The following is a 25,449-nucleotide window of genomic DNA, read 5'->3' as shown; positions in this document are numbered from 1 at the left end:
TTGCCTCTGGACGCCACCCGCACCGGAGGTACCGGGGGTGGAGGCTGAGTTGGCTCAGTCAGGGCAATGAGGTCCCGTGCCGAGGCGAAGGTCTCCGGCGTCGATGGGACCAATAGCTCAACCCCAGATCTTATGGGGGAGCTCGGTGGCACCGGACTCGACGGACCTTCCGGGCCCGGAGTCGACGGGATCCCTGTCGGTAGCGCCGCGGCAGATGTAGGTGCCGGGCGCTCCACTTGAGTCTGCCTGGATGGAGTTGCAGACTTCGAGGGCCTTGCTTCTGTACCCGGTGCCGGGGAAGATCGGTGCCGGGGAGTCTTTCCGGTGCCGGCGCGATCCGCTGCCGGTGTCGAGGTGACGGTCTGCAAAGCTGCCGGGTTGAGTGCCGCTTCCATGAGGAGAGTCCTAAGTCTCTGGTCTCTCTCCTTCTTTGTTCTAGTCTTAAAAGCCTTACAAATGCGGCACTTGTCCGATATGTGCAATTCCCCCAGGCACTTTAGGCACGCGTCGTGGGGGTCGCTGGTCGGCATCTGCTTCTTACAGGCCGCACATTGCTTGAAGCCTGGCGAACCAGGCATGAGCCCGGTGCCGGGTGCCGGGAAGGGCTACGGCCCAAACCGGCTAACAAATATTTACAAATATTATTTACACTATTTACTATATTACTACTTAACTAACTACACTTAACTACTAACTACAACTATAAACAGTAGAACAAGGAGAGCTAGGGACGTGGAGGACAGCTATGCCGCGCTCCACAGTTCCAACGACTGACACGGCGGTAAGAAGAAACTGAGGAGCGGGTGGGCCGGCAGGGGTATATATCAGGCGCCATGGCGGCGCCACTCTAGGGGGCGACCTGCCGGCCCACTGGAGTTGCTAGGGTAAAAAGTTTCCGACGAACGTGCACGCACGGCGCGCACACCTAACTGGAATGGATATGAGCAATCACTCGAAGAAGAACCTGCAGATACCTACTTCTCAGAAGTAGTCCTTACGCACTCTTATACTCACATAAGAAATACTTGTGTGTATAAGTGTGTGTGATTGGACCTATAGAAAGTACTTGCAACTTCACTATGAACTCTAATATTATGTACCAAAATTTCACCTGTCTTGCATGGTGGACTATGTACAAGTTTAACAAGACAACCATTATTAGTATTTTTGTTTTTACTTCTGAGTTTGAAGACTTTTGTTTCTCTCTTCGATCAGCTTCTTTTCCTTGATGTCAAAGTTTTCTTTCATTTGTTTAACTTGCGTCTCAAGGTGGCTTAGTAGTTCTCCTTTATCTTGCCACTTCTTATTCATTGCACTGAAAATAAAACACAAATGTTTAGAGTGCATACAGATTCTATCATCTTTTAAAACTGGGGGTGGGTAGGAAGGGAGGGAGTGATACTTCTACATTTCCCCATTTTCAAGTTCTAACCATCAAAAGTGACACTCTGGCCTACCCACGTACTCTTCTCCCAAATAATCTGAACACAAGATCTCACTTGAAATTTCAGTGTGGGTCATAACGTTTCATTATGCTTATAATAGCATACATCACCTGTATGCTTTCCTAATATCTTCCAGTTCTGCTTCTTTTTCTTCTAGCAGTTGTTTTAATTCCTCTTTTCTTTCATTTTGCCTTTCTAACTTTTCCATTAGCTCTTCCAACTGTGCAGTTTTTTCATCCAATTGTACCTGAAAAGTCTTTTGGATTTCAATATTTTCTTCACGCTGTTTTCTCATCTGCTCATCTCTCTCCTGTAAACCCTATAAACACAACATTTGTTTTGGTATAAATGAGTACTAACTGGCCATAAATAAATTTAGGTTGAAAATTAGATGAAAGTTTCTAGCTGTCAGAGCAGTGAAGTTCTGGAACAGACTTCAAATACAAGTAACAGGGGCAAACCACTCAACTCATTTTAAGATGAAGCCTGATATATTTATGAGCATGATGTGACAGAGTTACCTGTGACAGCAGAGTACTAGACTCAAGCACCCACAAGGTCCCTTCTAGTCCTATTGCTGTTTAGACCTCCTTTGGTCCTTGTTTTTATTAACATAAAACTTTCTTGCAATTATGTTGATTTACAGGATATACTGGTTGCAAAACAAAAACAAAATGCAATAATTTCTGATGGAAAAACTGTAATAAAAAGAACATTGAAGAGTTCAAACTCTGAAAAAGTTCAAAATCTGCTACTTTAAAAAATATACTGTATACAACTAGCGGATAATTTGTCTATATTAATCTACTTGGAATTTTGCTATGATAAATGAGGCAAAGGTTTGAGCCTCACTGGAATTTATAATGCTAGTTTACCTGTAAGTATGCTACCCTATTGCTCCCTGAATGCAAAAGGAACAGAATAAGAGGAAAATATAAAATTTCAAATTCAACTGATTATTTTAATGAAGCAAAACACTAAATTAAGTGAGACCTGTCCTACATTTTTCTTCTACATTTCTGATAATGATTTTTATCTGGGAGTAAGTCTGTACATAAATACAATCATATATGGCCTGGTCTTGCACCCAATGAAGTCAATGGGAGTGCACTCTCAGACAGCCATGGTACTGCTTTTCTAATTTTATTCAAGTCACTGCCACAATTTTCACTCCAACTCCATATAATTTAAGCATACTGTACATGCACACACACTCACACACCACTTACTTCCTTTAATTTCCTAATTGTTTCCGTTTGATCTTCCACTATTTTAGTCTTAATTCTTAGCGCATCATTGTCACGTTCATTTTGTTTTTTTAGAATCTCACTTTCACTGGTCAGAACCTCAATTTTTGCTTCTAGTTTTCCACGGTCTTGAGCAAGAGAAGCTCCTGGATAAACACAACATTACAGCACTGCAGATCTTGAAGGCACTTTCCAAGCACATTTCAGAAAAGTGAACATTTTATGCAAGTATGGACATGTTTATATCTCCTGCATGGAGCGAACTGCTGGACTGGAACCTTAGTTTGTAACTACACAATTTTTTTTTGAAAATGTTCAACAGTGGCAACTTAATGGCATTAAACACTTGCTGTTTAGACCTCCTTTGGGCACTTCTATTAAAAATGATCAATAACAATGCTTACAGATCTAAGTTAAGCAATCTAAAAGAGACCACCAGATGGCGCTAAACCTGCACTGCTAGTTATAGTGCAGAAGAACAAGGAAGAGGATAAGAGCCACATCATCACTTATTGATCCAACATTTAAATTAGTCATCTTCAAGGACACCTGCAATTTGATTCTCACTTTGGGGGATGAAGGTGAACAAGTGATGCAGGTATCAATACCACTATGAAATGCAGAGTAAGTAATGCTATTTAGTACTGAGGGAATTCTCTCAAACTTGAACCTCCCTGCAATACTTTATGTAGCATTTTATGTGCTATCCTCTTCCCGGAACGAGCAATAAGAGTCAATGAAAGTAGACGATTGCATGTTTGTTCTCTATAATTTGACTTTAGTACTGTATATATCTCTCCTTGCATGGTCCTTGAGGACCAATTTTGGTTCACCTCACCAGTTCCACAACAATGCTTCTGGCCTTGTGTTTAAAACTCAAGTAAGTTTTAAAAAGCCTCAATTTTAAATATGGCAAGCATAACATTTTGCCAAAATACATTAAAAAATACCTGAATGAAAAAAGGAGTGAGAACAGGGTACATACAGAACGTTCTTTGAGATTACCACCTTTGAATAGACTTAAAAAGAACAGGAGTACCTGTGCAGGGCCGGCTCTAGCAATTTCGCAGCCCAAAACATGGCGGCACGCCGCGGGGGGCGCTCTGCCGCTCGCCGGTCCCGCAGCTCCGGTGGACCTCCCGCAGGCGTTTCTGCGGACGGTACGTTGGTCCTGCGGCTCTGGTTGACCTTCCGCAGGAGTGTCTGCGGAAGGTCCACTGGAGCCGCAGGACCAGTGGACCGTCCACAGAAACGCCTGCGGCACCTCCATCAGAACCGCCTGCCACCCTCCCAGCAACTGGCAGAGCGCCCCCTGCAGCATGCCGCCCCAAGCACGCGCTTGGGGCGCTGTGGCCTGGAGCCGGCCCTGTACATGTGGCACCTTAGAGACTAACAAATTTATTGGAACATAAGCTCTCGTGCATCTGAAGAAGTGGGCTGTAGCCCACGAAAGCTTATGCTCAAATAAATTTGTTAGTCTCTAAGGTGCCACAAGTTCTCCTGTTCTTTTTGTGGATACAAACTAACACGGCTGCTACTCTGAAACCTTTGAATATACTGTGATACTACTATTTGTTTTATGAATAGCTTTACACCACTTTTCTAGGCACTATTCACTATGACTCTAAGTAGTTGCTTGCAGAAAACAATGGCCACATCCAAGCAAATCATCTCCACCACCGGGTAAAACAAAGTGACACCATTTTTTTTTTTTTTTTTTTGCAATTCGTATCAATATGTATGGAAAAATGGTATAAAAGAGGATGACAGTAAACAGAGGTGTCCTCCTTTACCAGTTATGTGTAAGTAAAAAGTGAAAATAAAAATCACAAGACCAGGTGTTCTGAAATGTCTCTTATTGAGCTCACACACTAAGAAATATTTTCCTCCCATAAATAATCAAATGAAGTTTAAAAAAATAAGTCAATTCACTGAATTAGCAGAATACCACACAAAATAATGAGTAAAGCTTTTTTTTTTTTTTTTTTAATTCCTGATCTTCGGCTCTCTCAAATTCTGATTAATTTTAACATTTAACTATGGTATCCCGAAAGAAGCCGCCTATTTTTCACTTAATTAAACAGAATAAGCAACATTGTGTTTAGTGAAAATTATGAGCTCAAAAAAAAAAATTAACTGTATGGCTTTTTCTAAAGGATTTTTCTCCTTGGGATTTTATTATTCATTTTTGTAGATCTTCAACCTATCCCTCTTAACAAAAATATGGTAAATATTTATTTCTTTATGACAGGATGACTATACTTTTTAAGTGGGATTTGGAAAGAAACATTTTAGCTTTAATGTGAGTTTCCATCCATTGGATAACTGCTCATTGACATAACTCTCTCTCTCTCTCAAAAAACAAAGGTGCTATGAAGAGGGTCATGTACTAGAACACTACTCTTTTCAACTACTTTAATGTATAGCAGGTAGTGCAGGCTAATAGTTTTTAATAATGCCACGCCTATGAAAAGTAGTCCTTTCTGTATCAAATAAAATAAACCAGATTTGGAGATTATTTGTCTCAGGTGGTGCTACAGTGCATTGTGGCAATACAACTGGCTGGGGAAGAAATGCAAGTGAAATATTTATTTAAAATTTATGCTGTCTATCATAGTCTACCACAAAACAGTTGTATTTTTACCCTGTTGTGCCAACTCTTGTCCCCATATTTTTCTTTCCACTTTTAATCCATCAATTACAGATTCTTGGGCTGTCAGCTGAGAAATAAGTTTTGATTTTTCCTGTTTCAGGAGTTCAATTTGAATAGTCTTTTGTTTGTCCTCCTCAACTAAAGTTTCAAGTGCTCTGATTCGACTCTGTATACATGAACGAACAGTAGGGAAAAAAAAATCCAGTAAGATTTTGTAAGACAAATATTCAAGAGTTCAATATAATTAACACCACTTTAATTATAACAGTTAATACTAAGTATGTAAGCAGATATTCTGCTTACATACAAGGTTTTCTCTGATAAAAATAGGCATCTTATCTGTAAAGAAGCACAGGCATTTGTTTCATCAGGCAACACAGTTTATGCATTTTATTCACGGATAAACCTAATTTAATAAAGTTTGCTTGAAAATATATATGAATAAATTAAAGAGGAAATAACTTTGTAATTAAAAGAAATGCAAAAAAGTCTGAAAAGAGGAAAATGGAGAATTTAGGTTGCATAGCAGAAGTTAACCCAAAGGAAACAAATGGAGGTTGTATTGGGGTGGGCTTCCATCCCACAAGACATATCTAACCTAAAACATGCAAAATTCACTTTTCCATACCTTATAAATAGGCTTTTAAAAAAAAGGATATATTTACTTTTTAAAATAGTTTCAAGGAATAATCAACATTTCCAATAGTTATTCTCTGACAGAGATTCCATTTGGCATAATACATTAAATGTTCTGCTCTTAAGAAATTATTTTCGTTTTGAAAACTGACCTGACATTAAAAATGTAACTGGAAATCTCTAAATGCTACACATACCTTTCCCATGGCCTCTTGGAAAAAGCTACAAGTCCATGATAGCTGGAATTATATTTAACAGCTAGAAAATTTGATAACTGTGACGATGTTCCTAATATTTTAAGGCCATTTGTGAATATTATTATAATGTAGATATCTTCAGAAAGTGTGCTGCATAACAACTAATGCAAATTATTAGGTAGTCACTATTATATCATCTACATCACTGTAATAATGATAATGATATAAATCCCAGTAACACTTTGTACAGTACTTGCTAACTACTGTAACTTAATTCATGTACAATCACTTGAAAATAATTGTTCTGCAGCTAAACTATTGTCATTTCTGAGTTTACAAAAAGTTCACAGTATTAAATACTCTCTGAATCTCAGTTTCAAGTAGTCACTATTATGTACAACTTGCTATCACCACAAAATAGGAGTGCAATCGTGAGGAATTGTAGGCATGTGTATTTGGCTATATTGTGCATCTAAGTCTGAATGTGAGAGTGGTAAGACATGAAAATTGAGATTACTGTGAATATTAACATGGTGTATTTCCTTATCCCATTTTTAGCCAATGTTAACTTTAAGATAAAATATTCTAAGTATTGTTAATGCTGCAACTTCTTGTCTAAAGTACCGTATAATTAAAAAAAGGCTTCAAACCATATACCTTTAGATTTGCTGCTGTTTCTTGTTTTGACTTCACTACCTCTGTAATCCTTGCTTTCTGTTCTTTCACCATGGATGTCAGCTCTTGAATCAGAGCTGCTGACTGCTTTTGCTTTTGCTGAGATTGAAAAAGGGCACACTTATGTTCTGCTAACTCAGCAGTAACATTTTCAAAACCGTCCTTAACCTGTACAATAAAGACAGGTTAATAAAAAGATTAATTCTCCAAATGTGTGTGTAGGGTAGCATGAAAATACAATATGGTAATTTGCAATAATGGAAGTGAGATTAATTCCATCCATTCCAAAAGGTATTTTATATCACCTGAAGTTATTTGTTTAAATTATGAATGCATAGAACCTACTCAGTCAAACCAAATGAAAAACGTTTCAAATGGTATCATCTCAAAAAAATAAAGAACTGTTACTTTAACACTTAGAATTGTCATTTTTGATTAACAAACAAGGAGAGAGAAAAAAGGTCTTTAAAAAAAAAACCACAGAATTTGACAACCTCCTTGACTCCACACTTTTGCAAGATACTGTCTTAATCTTACCTCTTTAAACCTTTTGGCTTCAATAGTTAAAGCAATACGAAATTCATTTTCTAATTCCATATACTGCTGGTTTAACATACTAATTTTCTCCTGATATTCTTTAATGCGTTCTTCATGCCGCTGTTGTTCTTTAGCAATTTCTTTTGACAAGGCATCTTGGAATTCAGATCCATTCAAAGCAACTCGGGTTTCAAGTTCTCTCCTGGAGTTACCAATCACGTACGTTAAATTCAGAATTGCAGTATCTTTCAATACTATATCACTAGGTTTATTTAAAAACAATGTAATAAAAGCAAGATGGGAACCATGTATTTACATCATTGCTCTTCAAGGAAATACTTTTGTGAGGGTCAAGGACAACAGTGGGTAGATAATCCATGTTTTATACTTCAGTATAACTGTATAATTCCAACAACGAAGGAAAACACACCTCTACCTCGATATAACGCTGTCCTCGGGAGACAAAAAAAATCTGACTGCGTTATAGGTGAAACTGCGTTATATCGAACTTCCGTTGATCCACTGGAGTGTGCAGTCCCCCCTCCCCGAGCACTGCTTTACCGTGTTATATCAGGTTGCGTTATATCGGGGTAGAGGTGAACAAACTATTTAGTGAAAACCCAATTATGCTTGCTAAAGAAAAACACCCATCAGAACCCTTAGCAGCAAGCATCAGTTAACACACCTCTACTCTCACACTACATATTCACTAACAGACATTCACCCAACTGTAAATAAGTCACACACTTCACATCTCTTTCTCCTATAGTAACACAAAAACATACTGCAGTCTCCTCACCATCAAATTAATGTGCAAAAATCTTAACTCCGACCTTGACTTTTTTTTGTAGGAAAACATCACATCACAGATTTCACCAGTGCAAGGATACCTACCAGATGTGCTTCTTGTGGTTGCTGGGGCCAATGTTAAGGTTTTGCACTACAGTGCAGTGGCAAGGAATAAATTATATATTCTCTCTTCCTCACTTTCAAAGAACATTATGTTGACATATCTGAAAACCAACAGCCTTGTTTTTGTGTTCTTATTTTCAGCTGAGTGCAAATCTATTAATTCTAACAGATTTAAGAAATCTATTGTAGTTCAAATGAGGCGGATATTTACATACCTGAATTAAGAAATTTGTGGGTTCTAGTTTTATGCAAAAAAACGGTCCAAAAATTTGGAGAGACTCACTTTGCAAAAAAAACTTCAGAAGAAAGTGTTTTGATTACTGGCAAATAAATAAATGGTCAAAATATCCTCAAAAATTCAGACCTCTCATATTTATACAGTTCTGTAGGTTGCTTTTCCCATTACAAACCCACACCCTCATCTGCAAGTTACACAAGTATAGTAACTCCTCCCTTAACATCATAGTAATGTTCTTGAAAAATGCAACTTTAAGCGAAACGATGTTAAGCAATCAATTTCCCCATAAGAATTAATGTAAATAGGGGAGGTTAGGTTCCAGGGAGTTTTTTTTCCAGTCAGACAAAAGACATTATATACATATACAGTATAAGTTTAAGCAATTTAAAACAACATTTAATACTGTACTCAGCAATGACAATTGTAAAGCTTGATTGAGGTGGTGGAGTCTGAGGGTAATTATCAGCTGCTCCTCTTGCTGTTCTTTCCAAAGTGCCACGGAGGTGCTCAACCCCTGGCTCTGCCCCAGGCCCACCCCCATTTCACCCCTTCCCCCAAGGCCCCACCACTGACCCACCTCTTCCTGCCCCTGCTCCACCCTACCCCCCACAGTGCACCACCTCCTTGCTCCTCTCCCCTCCTCTCAGCCTTCTGAATGTCACGCAAGAGCTGTTTCATGGCATTCAGGAGGCTCTGGAGGGGAGGGAGAAGGCTGCATGCCGCAGCCTTGCTCCTCCCCTTTCCCTCCCAGAGCCTCCCGAACACCATGAAACAGCTGATTGCTGCAGGCAGGAAGCGCAGGAAGGGATGGGAGAGTTGCTCATCTGTGGGGCTGCTAGCAGAGGGGAGCTGATAGGGCAGCTGCTGGCCCACCCTGGTTCCAAGCCCCATAGCCAAACAAGGTTATAAGCAAACATTGCACAACTTTAAATGAGTATTCTCCAATAGATCAGCGATGTAACAACAAAACAACGTTAACTGGGACAACGTTAAGTAAGGACTTACTGTATAAAACGTATAGTACCTCTGAATTTGTCCTCTAATACATATAACCCATAATTCTGTTTAAAAAATAGTAATAGAAGGGAGAAGGAAAGTGTGCGTAAAGTATGCAAACGGGATGAAAATAAGACATTTTTAGGAAGACAAATTAGGAATATTAGTCCACTACTTGAATGTTCGAAGGCTAAGAAAATTTTATTTTCTTATTTTAAGAAACTGTGCCAGGATAGAACAAATTGAAACTTCGATAGCATATGACAACATTAAACTCATTTCCAATGACAGTCCTGCACTATATGGTCTGTATTTTACTGAAGTATGCTGGAATAAGATTTTATGACTGCTATCCCTCTGAAAGCCATTTTATAAGACTAATGCTATTCAGCGAAAGTTTAAACAAATACAAATTAAGACCAGTATAAAAATCAGAACTACTTCTTGCACATCATTTGTCTTGTTTGCTCTGCTGAGCTAAACACACAAACACTGTTTTCCCCAAAGGTCAGCACAACTGTGATCACCGACAAAAGGACTAATCTGCTAGGATTCATCTTGAAGAGATTCTGCGGGACTTGTCTAACTTTCAGTGTTTTACAGTACGAAAGATAATGCAAAGAAATTTTGTATAAAAGCAATTTACATTTTGATATGCATTTATCCAGGAAAGAATATAAAGGTATCTTTCATTCAAGTCTTTGACAGTTTTGAACAATGCAAGTCATTGATGAAACAACCAAATCAAAGAAAGATTTGAGGAAGAAGTTTTATCTGCATGGAAGTCTCAGACTACCTGATATTTCCTTCTCAGCACCTACTACAGAGCTGATGAGAGAATGCAAGTAACCCCCGCTGCTATGCTCCCAAAAATCTAAATCCGCCATTTTAACAACAGGATAGGACTTCTCAAAATATATCTTTTCAAATAAATTGGCTTTAGAATCTAACCATAGCAGAACATCCTCAAAAAAACAAAGTTTTTCTAGGTTCTACAGTATTAACATACCCTCTCTGGATTGTGGTAAAGAAACAAACCTGTGCTCTTGCTCTTTTAACATTAGAAGCTCATGGAGTTGATTCACCTTCTCTTTCTGTTGTCGAAGAGATACTCGAAGTAACTGTACTTCTCTCTCAGTCGCTGAAGCTTTAAGTTCTGCCTCTTGAATCCGCTTCATCTGTATAATATTTATAAAATCAGAGGAACAAGTCTTAAAATTGCTGCTTCTTCCTAAAGCTTTCAATAAAAGTAACAGTCTTATTAATGCAGTGTGTTTATCAGGGCTATTATTTCTGTGTCAAACACAGTGACTGTTAAGATATTTTCATAAAAGGCCACGGTTTTTATCACCCCACCAGCCTAATACAGAGCAAGGCTTTCCCATGAAATATTGAATATAGAGCCAAATTTGCAACAACGTAGTGTACCCCATATCAAATGTAACAGTGTTAACTGAAAATCTTCAAAGGGTTTTTGGCACTTTCTAAAAGCCACAGGATATTTATTTACCAATTTACAGAGCAAGGATTCAGAAGGATTTAAAAACAAACAAAAAAAATAGTATCTTGAAAGACTTATTTACTTCAATTATAAAATCACAATTTCAGACAGAACTTTGGAGAAGCAATGCCACTTAATCTTTAGAATACTTGGTGCAGTCTATACTGTGGACCAATAATGTCTGTAGCTTACTGATTTTGAGTTAAAAGTTATTGTAACCCAAAAGCAACTATATTCCACTGTGGATGAGTAAATCAAGAGTCATTAGGCCAGAGAGAGAACTAGCATGAGAATAACTGTACTCTGATGGTTGGACCACTCACTCAGGACTTAGGAGACTCAGGATCCACTGGGCTAGAAGTTATGAGCTCCCACCCACAAAGACAAAATAGGTGCCTAACTCTAAGTGAAGGTTTGCAGCTGAAAATCCAAAGCAGAGAGGTGCTTCCCTGCAGCCTGGATTTTGGGACTTATTTTGGTGAGGGGGCAGGTCTTAGCACCATCTGCTCCCATAGCATTTCCTATTGGATAGTTTAGGCAGGGAGCCACCTAAACTGGCTGGCTTTTGTGAATCCCTTTCTGAAGCACCTATCTCCCTGCATTTGTTGTATGGGGAGCCTGAGCGCTTAACTCAGGCTTTGGGAATCCCAGTGATTCCCAATTCCATGGTTAGAATCCCAGTACATGTGTCTGATGAAGTGGGTATTCACCCACAAGAGCTTATGCTCCAATACATCTGTTAGTCTATAAGGTGTCACAGGACTGTTACTTTTTAGTGATTTTCTAGGCACCAAGAAGTTAGTGTTCCTGGCTCAGCTTTGCTACACCTAAAACTAATGGTTCTGGGGGCCACAGCAACACCCGTTGGTTTGAAGTAATAATAGCAACTGAAGATGCAGTTTCCATTACATACAGGGCTTACAGTTTTGTTTAGTGGCTTTCAACACCCCCACAATAAAACTGTTCCAGCCCCTGTGCTGAGTGTTGCGAGGCCTAAACTCATTTGTGAATCTAGCCCCAGATGGCAAACTTCTTTCATTTGACATCATAAGCTTTTGTGGTGAATTCCTTTTTACTAGTTGAAAATAGCTTTCTCCATACACCAAAATATCCCCTCATCACTCTCTCTCTCATCAAAAGGTACAATCAGAATATAGTAAAACAGTAAAAAGTAAAACAAACCCCACCTTGATTTTGCATAAGTAATTCACTCCAAACCAGTATCTACCTAGAACTCACACACTGAAGTTTCAGGTCAGGATATGAAAGAGACTCACAGGTGGTTTTGATAGATGATCTCATTATTTATCACTCATCTAAGATGGTGCTTCTTCCAATATGTACAATAGCGTGGACTTCTATGCCCCCTTCCCCTCCTTAAAAAAAAATTCTCTCTCCAGGTCACCTCAGACACTACTCAGCAGCAGCTCAATCTTCCCTTCTCTCTACAGAGCAGAACACTGTGGCAGATCTCTCTTCAGCTTTCATACTTTATTGTACGCTAATCTCAGAGGTTTTGCTTTCTCAGGGTGCAAAACTGTTAACAGTTGATTAACAGATAAAGCACTTTCTCCAACTATCATTCTAAAGGAATAATAAATTAAAGTGGGTAGAGATGGAAGGGAAACAAAAACAAACCGTTTAGTTTCCTGCTCTCAGAACTGCTCTCTAGTTTGCTGTTTTCTCTGGAGTTATTGCACCATCTTCCCAACTGATATTGGATCATCACATCAATCAGAAGGTCAAAGGACATTTGTGATATTGCAATTAGGCAATCTGAGACGGTATAGTTTTGGGGAAGGTAATCTCAATACCTGATGCCCTGTGCCTATATATGTGCCCTGACGCTCTGCATTTTCAATGGCACTATTTCCTGCATGAACACTGAGGGGGAGTGGAGAAGGTACAGAAGAATCTCAGTCAAGGTTTAAACTTTAATTGGCAATGAGTTCCAAATTTACCAAGGAGGGTGTCTAAAGACCAAGGTGCTCAGACTAATCAAATTCTGTGGATCCATTTACTCTCCACAATAAAAACATTATTTCTAGTTCTTCATTTTAAAAAGGACATGCTTCCCCATGAGTAACATCTAACAATCTATTTATTCCCATTGTTACTATAGATGAAATGGGGCACAATCAAGTTTTGTTGTTGTTTTTTAAATTTTCATTAAACTTGGTGACTTTTCTCAATGGGGATATACACTTTGAGATGAAAATTAGCCATACAATGAAAGAACAAAATTATATTTATAATATGTCACAAATATATTGTGTTTATATTAAAAGAAAAAAAATCACTATTCAGGAACTAATACCAAAGTAATACCCTTTACCAGTGATAGCTAACATGATGGTTGAGAGCTTAACCTCAAAGATCGAGCCAACTCCACACTGCATTAAGGAAAAGAACTCTCTAAATATGCTAGAACAGGGGTAGGCAACCTATGGCATGTGTGCCGAAGGCGGCACATGAGTTGATTTTGAGTGGTACTCACACTGCCCGGGCCCTGGCCACCAGTCCTGGGGGCTCTGCATTTTAATATAATTTGAAATGAAGCTTCTTAAACATTTTTAAAAACTTATTTACTCAGCACACCACTTCTGAAAGGTTGCCGATCCCTGTGCTAGAAAATGTCTATTATTTGACCTGAAAGACAAGGCAAAGTAATAATACAGCTGAACTGTTGAGAAGAAAATTTAGTTTCAAAGTAATCCTGTTCATTATTTGAAAATTTGTAATTTTTCAACAATGCAGATCTATAAAACCCTAAAAGAACCAAAACAGTATATAGGAGGTAGGTATTCACCTAATAAATTGTTCTTTTTGTAGGTAATAAGATGTCACTGCTACCAGATGGTAAGGATTTATTCCAGGATCTTCCCACCACTAAAGAAATCAGGGGCTTTATGCATCACTAAATAATTACCATTCTAAAACAAGAACAACCCCCAAACCTGTACATACGGAAGAACAGGCCTGGATTTAGTTTTCCCTTCCCAAGTGAAAGGCAGGATACATGCTTTGGATTTGGAGGTCAATTCCAGACTCTCAGTAATCCTAGACTACTTGCAAAATAATTTGATGAACAATACAAGTCTAGTATCTGCTTTCTGTGCCATAGAAAAGCCAAAAAGATCCAATGCCTCTTTTGGTCATAGTATCACCATGCTTTTCCACTTTAACAATCAAAAAGCATTTAACACAGTATTTCCTACTTTTTGTTCAATATAAAACTTACAGTTCATTTTTTCTGTCAAACAGTTTTTGCAGTTATACTGTATCTAAGTTCTGCAGTAGGACTGTTGAGGCCTGTTTTATCAATTTAAAGAACTCATATTTTTAGGTTAGTTACAAGCCTCTTTTCATTAATATATACACTGCTGGGGGGGGGGGGAACGAACACACACATTGAGTCAAGAAGTGATTGACCCATACCCATGTATCTTATAATACAAGTTTAATACAGTAACTCCTCACTTAACATTGTAGTTACGTTCCTGAAAAATGCGACTAAGTGAAATGATGTTAAGCGAATCCAATTTCCTCATAAGAATTCATGTAAATAGGGGAAGGTGGGGGTGGTGGTTAGGTTCCAGGGGAGCTTCCCCTACTCTGCAAGCACCAGGGGTGGGGGGGCTCAACCCTCACCCTGCCCACTCCATCTCTTCCCCCAAGTCCCCTCCCTTGACCCACCTCTTCTTCCCCCCCTTTCTTTCGCACACTGCATCCTGTCTCTTCCCCCATCCTTCCCCTCTAAACGCTGCAAGCCAGCTGGACTGCCACATTCGGGAGGGAGGGGGAAGGCACGCCAAGTCCTTGCTCCTACCTGGGGCAATCAGCTAGTTTGTGGCATTTAAGAGGCAGGAAGAAGCTAGGACTTGGCACAGGCTTCCCCTCCCGCCCCCGCCTTCTGCCTGGGACTTGCCGCCTCTGAGAGGCATGAGAAGCCTGTCCTTGCTCCTCCCCCTTCCCTCCAAAACCCCACAAGCCAGCTGATTGCCACAGGCAGGAAGTGGGGGGGAGGTGCTGATCCATGGGGTCTGCTGACAGGCAGGAGGCGCTGGGGGGAGGTGGGGGCGTAGGGAGGCTGCCAGCCGTGAAGAAAGCAGGCAGCCAAACAACATAAAAGAGTGGAGCATTGCACAACTTTAAATGAGTATGTTCCCTAATTGATCAGCAACGAAACAATGTTAAGCAAGACGACTTTCAAGTGAGGAGTTACTGTACTTTGTCTGCCTATTCTTTAAATTTGAAAGAACAGTAATGTAATTAAAATAGCATATTTAATCAAAATTTATTTTCACAGTAAAGACTAAAATTAAAAAACAGAAATTGAGGCTTGAGACATTTTTAAGGGCTCTTTAGTATTTTTATGTGCTCATTAGATGCCATTCAATTATTATAGGCAGCTAGTGCTAAATATATACCCCTGTTGCTTGTTGCTGTACTCTTTGTGTCTCCATCTTGGATAATGTTTCTTCTAAAGTTTGTAGAGCCTTTTGCTGATTTTCCTCTTTATTTCTTGCTTGATTTAACTCATTGCTAAGTCTTTCAGTTTCATCCTTCAATTGCTGGATATCAGCTTGCAGTCCTGTTTTTGTATCTCTCTCTCTCAAAATCAGTTCCTTTAACCTAAACATTAGTGCAACAACATAATTAAGAGGGGAATGTACTTATATTTACTAAAAACAGTGGTCTCCAACCTTTTTACGCCCAGGATCACTTTTTGAAATTAAGGGCAACCCAGGATCTATCCCGCCCCTTCCCCAAAGCCCCCCTCATTCCCATTCTCCCCGTCCCCCCCAGTTACTCGCTTCCCTCCACCCTCACTCACTTTCACCAGGCTGGGGCAGGGGTTGGGGTTTGTGAGGGGTTCGCAGTGTGGCAGGAGACTCTGGGCTGAGCCTGGGGCAGGGGGATGGGGTGCAGAAGGGGGTAAGGGATGCAAGCTCTAGGAGGGAGCTCGGGTGCAGGAGGGAGCTCTGGGCTGGGTCAGAGTGTTGGGGTACAGGAGGGGGTATGGGGTGCTGGCTCCTGGAGGGGGCACTTACCTCTGGTGGCTCCCAGTCGGTGGCAGGTACAGCGAGGCTAAAGGCAGACTCTCTGCCTACCCTGGCCCCACACCGCTCCCGGAAGGGGCCAACATGCACCTGTAGCTCCTTGAGACTTTTGGATGAGATAAGCTGTGCTAGTCTAGATGTTAGTTTAGAAGTTAAAAACTGTTTACTTTGAAATGGCTGGGTGTTTTCTTTCATTCAGGACTGCCACAGGGAGGAAAAAGAACTGAATGTATATAACTCATTAGAGAGCCACTTTGTCCATTTGGAGAACAAAAATAGACTGAGGAACACACCTTCAAAGAGAATCCTGTGGCACCTTATAGACTAACAGACGTTTTGGAGCATGAGCTTTCGTGGGTGAATACCCACTTTGTCAGATGCAACACCCACGAAAGCTCATGCTCCAAAACGTCTGGTCAGTCTATAAGGTGCCACAGGATTCTTTGCTGCTTTTACAGATCCAGACTAACACAGCTACCCCTCTGATACTTGACTTTCAAAGAGAGGATTTCACTGTAAACCAATCAACTGAAGTCCTGGTATTATTCCCAGTTTACTGTTTAACTCTTTCCTCATTTCTCTAAGACACATAAGCAGTGTGCCTTGGATTAAACATTTTTCCCTTTACCTCTCTGTAGTGTACACAGCCATACTCTGAATATTCTTTTCTTCTTTTGACTGTTTCTGCAGTTCTTTGATATAGTCTCTCAATTTCTTTTCAGCTTGTTCAGCTTTCCACCTCTTCTCTTTCTCTTGATCCAGTTCTTGAACTAGTGCCTGAACAAAAATATATTAAAACCCATACTCTGAAACCTTGACGTTTAACAAAAATGATTGGCTCTTCTGCTTAATTATGTTAATACTGCTTATAAAAATAGTTTGTACTTTCAGAAAGCTGAAGGAAGACCAGAGTAAGCAAAAGAATATTGAGTAAATAGAACACAGTAAAATACCTAGTCTAGCCAGCCAGAAGAGTTGCATTCATCTGCTTGAGGTGGGAAAGCAGAACAGAATCACTGGCCAGACAGGTGACTTCTACAGGAGGGTTATATATCATCATTATGGCTTTGCTTTTTATGGTCTTCTACTTATTAGAAGGATTTATGCTGGCAGAGCATAAATTTGTAGAAGTCTTTTCTGGCAGAGGTGACCATTAACAATTTATTACAACACAAAATGCGCAGTAATGTGTTGTTAAAAAGTTTGTTTAATTTTTATTATTAAAAAACTTCCCTGTTTTTATTTAAGAGTAGGTTAGATAAATGTCTGTCTATCAGGGATGGTCTAGACAGTATTTGGTCCTGCCATGAGGGCAGGGGACTGGACTTGATGACCTCTCGAGGTCCCTTCCAGTCCTAGAGGCTATGAATTTATGAATCTATGAATTTAAAACAGTTTAGCAAAATGATCCTACTCAACTCATTTTAGAGTTTTCCTTGGGCAACATTTTTATTCACACTTGCTCTACTGCAGGTGAAGATTACATTTTATTTATTTATTTTATTGCAAGTAAAAACATACCCTGTAAGTGGATTCCTCTGCAGTACTTGAATTCACGTCTTCTGTTTTTCTTATTTGACTCTTTGGTCTTCCCATCAATTTCTTGGCTGATTTTCCCACCACTTCCAAGTCTGGTGTTTCTGAAGCTGAATTTACACAAGAAGAGTTCTCTTTCATTTGAGAATGCAGACACTTCAGCTTTAAAGAATTCCGCTCTTCTCCCCTGAAGTGGTAGAAAAGTTAATGTACTTAAGAAGTGTACAAAGTTAAATGTCTCTTTACACACTAATGACGTTAAGTGTCAGAAGCTCCTATATCAGAGGACAACATCTGCCGATATTAGAAGCCGGAAGAGTCAATTATACTGAACTGCACATCTAAATTTAGGAGAACAAGTTCTAAACATAATGGGAATTGACAGTTATAATTAGAAGATTAACTGTAAAAATATGCAGTACTTATGGATATGTTATTTTGAAAGCCATTTAATGGTGGTCTACAGAAACTGTCAATCTAAATGAAGTAAGAGAATTTCAGGGGTTTGATTTTAAGGTCAGATCATTGGTATTAACTAGATTCTAAATCTCACACTTTTTATACCTCACAGTTAGCATGTAAATGACACTAAGACATAATTAAAAAGCTGGCAAGTACAATTATCAAATATAGTGATCATCAGACATGAAAGGTAGTTATTATTCAAGATGACAGGCATATACTCAGGGCTGCTGGTCCCTCCCCCCCCGCTGCTCCTACTACATTCTAGTTTTAGTGTGCTAGCTCAATCAGAGCTAGCATGAGCGAGTTTCCTCAAGCTTGGGATGCAATTCCCAGTCTGAAGTGTGGACATACTCTCAGACAGGTGCTTCAATACAGCCACTAAAAGTGGAAGGAGCATTCACTCATGGTTGAAGATCGAACAACTGGGCAAGGACGATTGCAGCAGCACAGTAGCCTTCCATTCCATAAAAGGTATAGAGAAGGATGTTTGGGTCAAATCCAGTTCAAATCGTGGATACAAGTATCTTTTGGGATTCATAGTGGTCCTGGTCATAAATGGGACACTTAATAGGCAGGGAAGAGAAAGACAAGTAGTTGGCAAGGAGATAGAAAAAGTGAATGGTGTCCTACAAAAAAGAATCACATGAATGATCTAATCATTTGTTTTTTCATTCACAAAAATGAGGAGGTTAAGTTGGAAAAAAAATAAAATCCGCATTTTTAGTTTGTACAGTGACCCAAGGAAAGGTTTTAACACAGCAGCAGTGTGGGTTTCTTTCGTTTGTTTAAAAAAGAACCAAAACACACACACATCTCCTTCCTCTCCTCGGGCAGGAGAGAAAAAGCAAGAACATAGGATTTAAATGTGCGATGATAAAGAAAAACTAAGGACCACAAAGTATAAATAAATGGAAGTACACATATTTTAAAAAGGTATATAAGCAGTCTACCTGGATGCTTGATACATAGATAAAACGTAAGCAACTGAGTTATTGCAGAATATTGATTAGGTTTTCTGTGACCTTTTGATTATTTCAAAACTATTTCCAGAATCTTGTCTAATCCAAAATCAAAATTTATGCATCCTTAGTGAAAGCCAAAGAATTACTAACTGTGGAACTTCTATTATTCACAAGCCACAGATGGATATGAAGTTAGTTATTGATTCAAGATATGGGTTACAAATACCTTAACATAAGAATATACTCTCTCTTTTAAAAATAATATTATATATCATAGAAAGGGGTAAATGCAAGAGAAACAAATACTAACAGCCAACTATTTATGTGAAGTCATAAACTAGTGCTATTTAATCTTTTACTGTAAGTGGAGTTATTACAGAAAATGGTTAACTGTCCTCAACTTGCAGTCCCTAGCAAAGTCTCCGCTTTCCAGAATCAAGTCCCAAAAGTCTGACCTACATTCTTTGTTTCTAAATGCACCACCTTACAATCGGCTAAGTTAAGACATGTTGTTCAAATGAACCAGCTTACCAGGCTATACAGATAGCTCTGTATAACTAATTAGTGAGTAGTAAATAAGGACCAATTTTTGTATCATCTGCAAATTTAACCAGCAGAGATTTTATATCTTCTTTCATATAATCGAAAAAGATAATAAATAACACGGGGCCAAGAAACAAATCTATGGGGGACCTTGCTAGAAACACATCCACTGGATGATTTCATGCTCCCTCCCCCCACTTAGGCTATACCGTGCTGTGCCGGCAGGAGACACGCTCCTGCCGACTTACCTTAGTCTTTTATGGGAGGCGGAGTACAGAAATTGATGGGAAAGTGTTCTCCTGTCGATTTAATGTGTTCACCAGACTGGCTAAATTGATGCCACTGCATCAACTGCTGCAGTGCTGATTTAGCTCCATAGTGAAGACATGGCCTTAGTTTCTTTTTGAGCTTTCAGTTAGGCCAGTTTGATTTTTGCATAGTACTAATTCCCCCCCAAATCAGAATGTTGCACAATTCTGTGTTAAATCTTTCATATAGTTTGTCTGTAGTTACCTTTATCAAACTTGTAAACTCATCAAAAATGCTGTTAAGTTAGACAAGACCTATTCTCCATAAAGCCATGTCAACTAACATTAATTGCGATGTTTTGCTTTTTCTAAAATTGACAGCAACCTATACCAATCTTTCTCTGATTTTGTATAGGATCAGCATCAGACTAACAGACCTAAAGTTATATGGGTCACTCTGTTTAATCTTTCTAAATATATGTACATTACTTGGTTTTAAGCACTAGAAAAAGGCTAATGTAAGAACACCTGCGATGTCTGGTTCTTTTTCTATAAGCCTACTTCCCAGGAAGTTGATATGCCATAGGATCTTTAACAGCAGCCCCATTAAGCAGAACATTTTGACTAATTATGACCATCTGCAGCTCCTAGTTACAACTGGATAAAACAGTCTTGTTTTCTTTGCTAAAATGGTTTTCTGAAATGTTGTATTTTACCGCAGATGTGATAGCACTTAAGTTGTCGGTGAAACAATACTGGGGTTGAATCTACAACTGCATCCACATGGAGACCCAATCATTTCAATGAGGCTCTGAGAACACAGTTGCAGGATCACGACCTAGTTTGTAAAATACTTTGGGATCCTTCGATGAAACACACTATACGGATGTAAGACCTATCACACCATTACAGTATTTGGGTAACTGAATATTTATGCTCTTGAACAGTGGTTCTCAACCTATTTACCACAGTGGGCCACATATGCAGCTCTCTGTGTTATGCAAGATGCAACCACAAAATATATATATATATATATATATATATATATATATACACACACACACACACACACACACACTTGTATGACCCTGAGGCTGTCACATTGGCAGCAGTTACGTGCTGATTGGGCTGCAAGCAGCCCATAGGCTAAGAACCATTGCTCTTGAACCCTCTAAGTGTTCTGAATGTGTTTATTAAATGTATCATTTTCACTTTGTGATTTTCAAGTACACCTCTACCTCAATATAACGTGCCCTGATAAAACACGAATTTGGCTATAATGCGGTAAAGCACTGCTCGGGGGGCGGGGGGGAGAGGAAGGGCTGCGCACTCCAGTGGATCAAAACAAGTTCGATATAACTCAGTTTTACCTATAAACATGATTTTTTGGCTCCTGAGGACAGCGTTATAAATCAAAGTAGAGATGTATCTTGAGAATGTCCTAGCATACTTAGAAATTGCCCTCCTGTAAAAAAAAAAAAAAAATCAAGTAGGTTCTAAAGTATGATGTCTGACCTACACTGACATTTTCTTACAAGTGTAACTGAAAGTTCCAATGATCAAAGGCAGCACTGAAAGGAAGATTCTTTGCTTGCATGTGGAGTCACTGTAGAAGTTATAGTATTTTGGTTCATCAGTACATTTGTTATAGCAATTAAGTACCACTCTGTCCACAGGGTTTTACTTTTAAAGGGAAATACTGCATATATTGAAGGAAAAACAGAGTTCAAATTCAATCTGTCATCAAATCCATCTACTAATTCAACACTTCCCACAGTATTGGACATGACCCTCTGTGGGAAGCACAAAGGACTACCCAGGGATGTATGGACAGACTACATTCGTTTTGTCAGAGTCTGAGCTTTCATTTAAAAAAAAAAAAAAAAAAAAAAAAAAAAAAAAAAAAAAAACACAACCAAAAATTTTTTTATTTCATGGTTATGAAGAGAACCTTCAAAAACATGACAAGTACATCAGTGTAGCAATGTCTGCTTGAGTTTTCACGGAGTCTAAAGCAGTATGTTAAATGAACTGTCCTGTTCATTTAAATGAGAGTTAACTCAGATGCCAGTGAGGATATTTCAGGTGTCAACTTTGTTAATCAACCATTCACTATGCAAAGCATGTAAGAAAAAAAAGTAAACCAATTAAAATCTGCACCAGTCTCCCCCATCATTTCTCAAAGTGGGGGGCATGAAAGACTAATACTGGGAAAAATGAGGCAGAATATGGAGTTTAAGAAAACAAACAAACCCTCCAACCACGATGGGGTTAGAGGAAGAACACAACAGCTGGTTAATTGATTGTATTTTCCTGAAGTGGAAAAGCATTCAGAAGTTTAGGACACATTGCACTAACCAATGAAGAGCGCATGAATGAAATATCTAAAAACTTCATTAGCGCTATAAAAATCATCACTACAGGCATCAAGCACCTTTATCACCTCAAATACAAGATTTCAAGTTAGAGCTAAATTAATTCACGAAGTACTCAACCTTTTAAAACCTTTTGCATATCTGTGTGCCCAATCTGAAAGTACCTGTCAGTTATTTTGCCTTTTAGATGATTAGCATGCCCCTTAGTAGACAAGGTAGATTTATAATAATTAGGGATCTTGCTTCTTTTAGCCACCTTTCTGTTGTTCTCTTTTCCACTTTCACACTCACTCTCAGAAGTCAGATCAGTGTCTCTCTTTGCTTTGAGAACTTTCAAAGGAGTGCCAGTTCTTGAACAATTAGACACCTAAGAACAAAAACAAGTAAACAGTTGTTAGTCTAAAACAATAAAATAAAGTTATTTAAGCAGTTTCTAAAGTGATTTTTTTCAAGTCTACTTTGAAGGATTAGGGTTTATGAAATATCTTTGATAGAAATAGATTAACTAATGAAGATTCCACAGACTGTAGCTAATTAGCTACATTTCTCCCCCTTTGTCAGCCAACCATTTCAGCCTTTCCTTTCCCTGCAGGAAACTCAGCTATGCTGGCAGAACAGTGTGCCAGAGCATGTGTAATTGCTTACTCATTACTCTGAAACTTCTGCAGTTACCAAGGAAGGTTGTTAAAAAGTTGTTTCTCATAAGGAATAGTTAAGAGTTTTAACTATTTTCAGTTCACATGGAAGGGAAAAAAATTCCCCAGTATAAAGTTATCTGACAACAAGGTTATAAACATAAACATCAGGATGAACGATCTACAAAACTGAAGACCCTCTATTTTAGTTCATCTCATCTTCTGAGAATTAGGACCCAGCATTGAACAAAGGTATGTGCCCCCAAATCGTGCCCCCTTCTGCCCTGTGAAATTATACTGGTTCAACTCTCTACAGATGTAGATGTCAGACAGCACCTTAAAGTATTAATTTATCTTACCAAGTTTGTTCATAACCAGGAGATCATAGAAATGTAAGGCTGGAAGGAACCTCTAGAGATAATCTACTCCATCTCCTTTGCACTGAGGCAGAATTAAATATACCTAGACAAACATTCTGTCTGGGATGGGCTAACTTATTCTTAAAGGTCACCAATGATAGCCTGTTCCATAGCTAAGTTATCCTTATAGTTAGGACCACTTTCCTAACATCTACTGGAAATCTCCCATGCTGCAAATTAGTTCCAGTCCTATCCCTGGTGGACAAGGAAAATAACTGTCTATTGCTTGTGTGCATTTAGTCAAGATCTTATAAATATGCCAGGGACACCATGTACTACCATTATAAAAAACAAAAAAACCACCACCACTATACACTGGAAAATATCCCCCACCCCCATAGGTAAATTCAACCTGATCGGGCCATTATTTTGTATCATTATTAACTTTCACGGTGCTAGGATTTTATCACTTTTCATATTTCTGACTGGTTTGTGGCATGTGTCAAAGGATTAAAGAAAAATATTAAACTTCATAGCCAACATGATCAGACAACAGACAGCATAATGGACTAAATGGACCACACATTTTCCAGTATGCAAATTCCTATGACCTGTTGTAAGTATTGTCTAGTTTTTCAAGTTTATGAATGTTCTTATACTGTCCCCTCACCACTCGTGGCATCTGATTACCCCCAAAATTAGTGTGCACATATTAATATACACATTTCTCTCCTCACTCTGCCACACCGACATCAGGCAGCAAGGACTGGATTTTTATCATCACAGATGCACATCTGAAACATAAAAAAGGCCTTTTTGTGTAAATGGAATGCACCATAAGACTAGTTACCTTCTTCAAGAGCTGTGAAATTTGATCCTCTAGTTTTCTGATCCTCATCTCACTGTATAAGTCATTATCAATTTTAGTCCTTTCTGGTTCTGAAGAGGAGACTGGTTCTGAAGAACTCATGGTACTTTGTGTTGGTATACTTGCACGTTGTCGAAACTGAGCTAACACCTTATCAATATGAGGGGTGATCACTTGCAAGTTAACACAACTCTTAAAATTAAAAAAAAAGACATTCAATAATCCTATCCAACATAGCAATAATTAAATTAGTACAGTTTTTACACTTGAAAATAGCAGTGAGAGCACCTGTTCTTCACGGCAGGAGGGACTGGATGAAACCAAACAATCCAAGAGACCTTCTAAACATTGCAAATCTGATGAATTCTCTTCTGTGAAGTTTACTGGTTCACCAAATACATTCCTTCCATCTAGGAGTGTTAGCTGAGGCAAAGTCTGAAGGATGATCTCTCTGTAACCTTTAGGGATGAATTATTCACAAATTTATTTCAATTTAAATATAAAAGATGCTTGCCAGATTCTAGGCACCAAGCCTGTTAGAAGTAAAATATACAACATTAGAAGCAGGAAGAGCCACAAATGCCTTCCCCCAATACAAAGCAGCCAGGAACATTATAGAATAAAATCCTCCAGGAGGTTGATAATTGGAGCCTTAATCACACTGGGATTTTTTTTTGCTGTGTTGTAGCTACAGTGATGAAGCTGCACCGGGCAAACTCCAGTGTACGCAAGCTACACCAATGTTTGCATGAGGATTGAATAAAACTACCTTGTATGTCCTGGATATGTAAGAAAAAATACGAGACGTGGTTTGATAACCCAACTGATTATTAAGAAAAGGAAGTATTATCTGTTGTTGGGGAACTGAAGTGATGGTGACTAGAAACAATCTTCTTTAAGATTTCAGACCTAGTAAATCTCATCTTCTCACATCTAGTTTTTATTCACAGACTGGAAGAGGAAAACAAGCTTTCCTGAATTTTTCAGCTCCTAATAAATTTCTTAACTTTCAATAAACTAGTCACTGACTTGAACTAGTTAAATAAATTGAAATGAAGAAAATATTCTCTGTGGGACAGATAATACAAAGATAATATATCTGCAGTAAGTTTATATTACATTTATGACTATTTTGTGAATCACTGTGGGTCAGGAATTTTATTTCACTCCACAGGGGAGCTTTACCACAGCTCTTCCAGGAACTAAAAACAGTGTGGGGAAATTACTGCAGTCCCTGAGACTATGCACAGCCCCAGAGAAGAACTACCCTTGGGTGATTTTATATATATTATAACAGGTACCAGAGGTCCAAGAAAACAAAAGGTTTTTGGAGCAAAAAGTCTTCATTTAACCTGACA

General features: G+C 38.8%; 2 protein-coding genes across 11 annotated transcripts in view; one reads left to right on the top strand and one right to left on the bottom strand.

The window, feature by feature from the left end:
- Positions 1-25,449, top strand: part of RBIS (ribosomal biogenesis factor) — a 366,698-nt gene that overhangs the window by 97,636 nt on the left and 243,613 nt on the right. The window lies entirely within an intron of this gene.
- The window catches only part of LRRCC1 (leucine rich repeat and coiled-coil centrosomal protein 1), a 51,419-nt gene that overhangs the window by 16,320 nt on the left and 9,650 nt on the right, over positions 1-25,449 (bottom strand). For 3 of the 4 annotated variants that reach the window (XM_050940683.1, XM_050940681.1, XM_050940682.1), the window contains 13 exons: positions 24,380-24,549; positions 24,074-24,283; positions 22,394-22,596; positions 17,622-17,823; positions 16,729-16,877; positions 15,468-15,672; positions 10,575-10,714; positions 7,391-7,592; positions 6,836-7,021; positions 5,337-5,511; positions 2,675-2,838; positions 1,556-1,764; positions 1,178-1,315 (listed from right to left, as the gene is read on the bottom strand). In XM_050940683.1, coding sequence (XP_050796640.1) covers positions 1,178-1,315; positions 1,556-1,764; positions 2,675-2,838; positions 5,337-5,511; positions 6,836-7,021; positions 7,391-7,592; positions 10,575-10,714; positions 15,468-15,672; positions 16,729-16,877; positions 17,622-17,823; positions 22,394-22,596; positions 24,074-24,283; positions 24,380-24,549 — 2,353 coding nt within the window. Of the gene's footprint in view, positions 1-1,177; positions 1,316-1,555; positions 1,765-2,674; positions 2,839-5,336; positions 5,512-6,835; positions 7,022-7,390; positions 7,593-10,574; positions 10,715-15,467; positions 15,673-16,728; positions 16,878-17,621; positions 17,824-22,393; positions 22,597-24,073; positions 24,284-24,379; positions 24,550-25,449 lie in introns of those variants that run through there. The other variant, XM_050940684.1, reaches the window with a different exon arrangement.

Source organism: Gopherus flavomarginatus, chromosome 2 (assembly GCF_025201925.1).
Source record: "Gopherus flavomarginatus isolate rGopFla2 chromosome 2, rGopFla2.mat.asm, whole genome shotgun sequence".
Taxonomy (NCBI): domain Eukaryota; kingdom Metazoa; phylum Chordata; order Testudines; family Testudinidae; genus Gopherus; species Gopherus flavomarginatus.
Note: the sequence above shows the minus strand (reverse complement) of the source record. Positions and strands in the feature narration are given on the sequence as shown.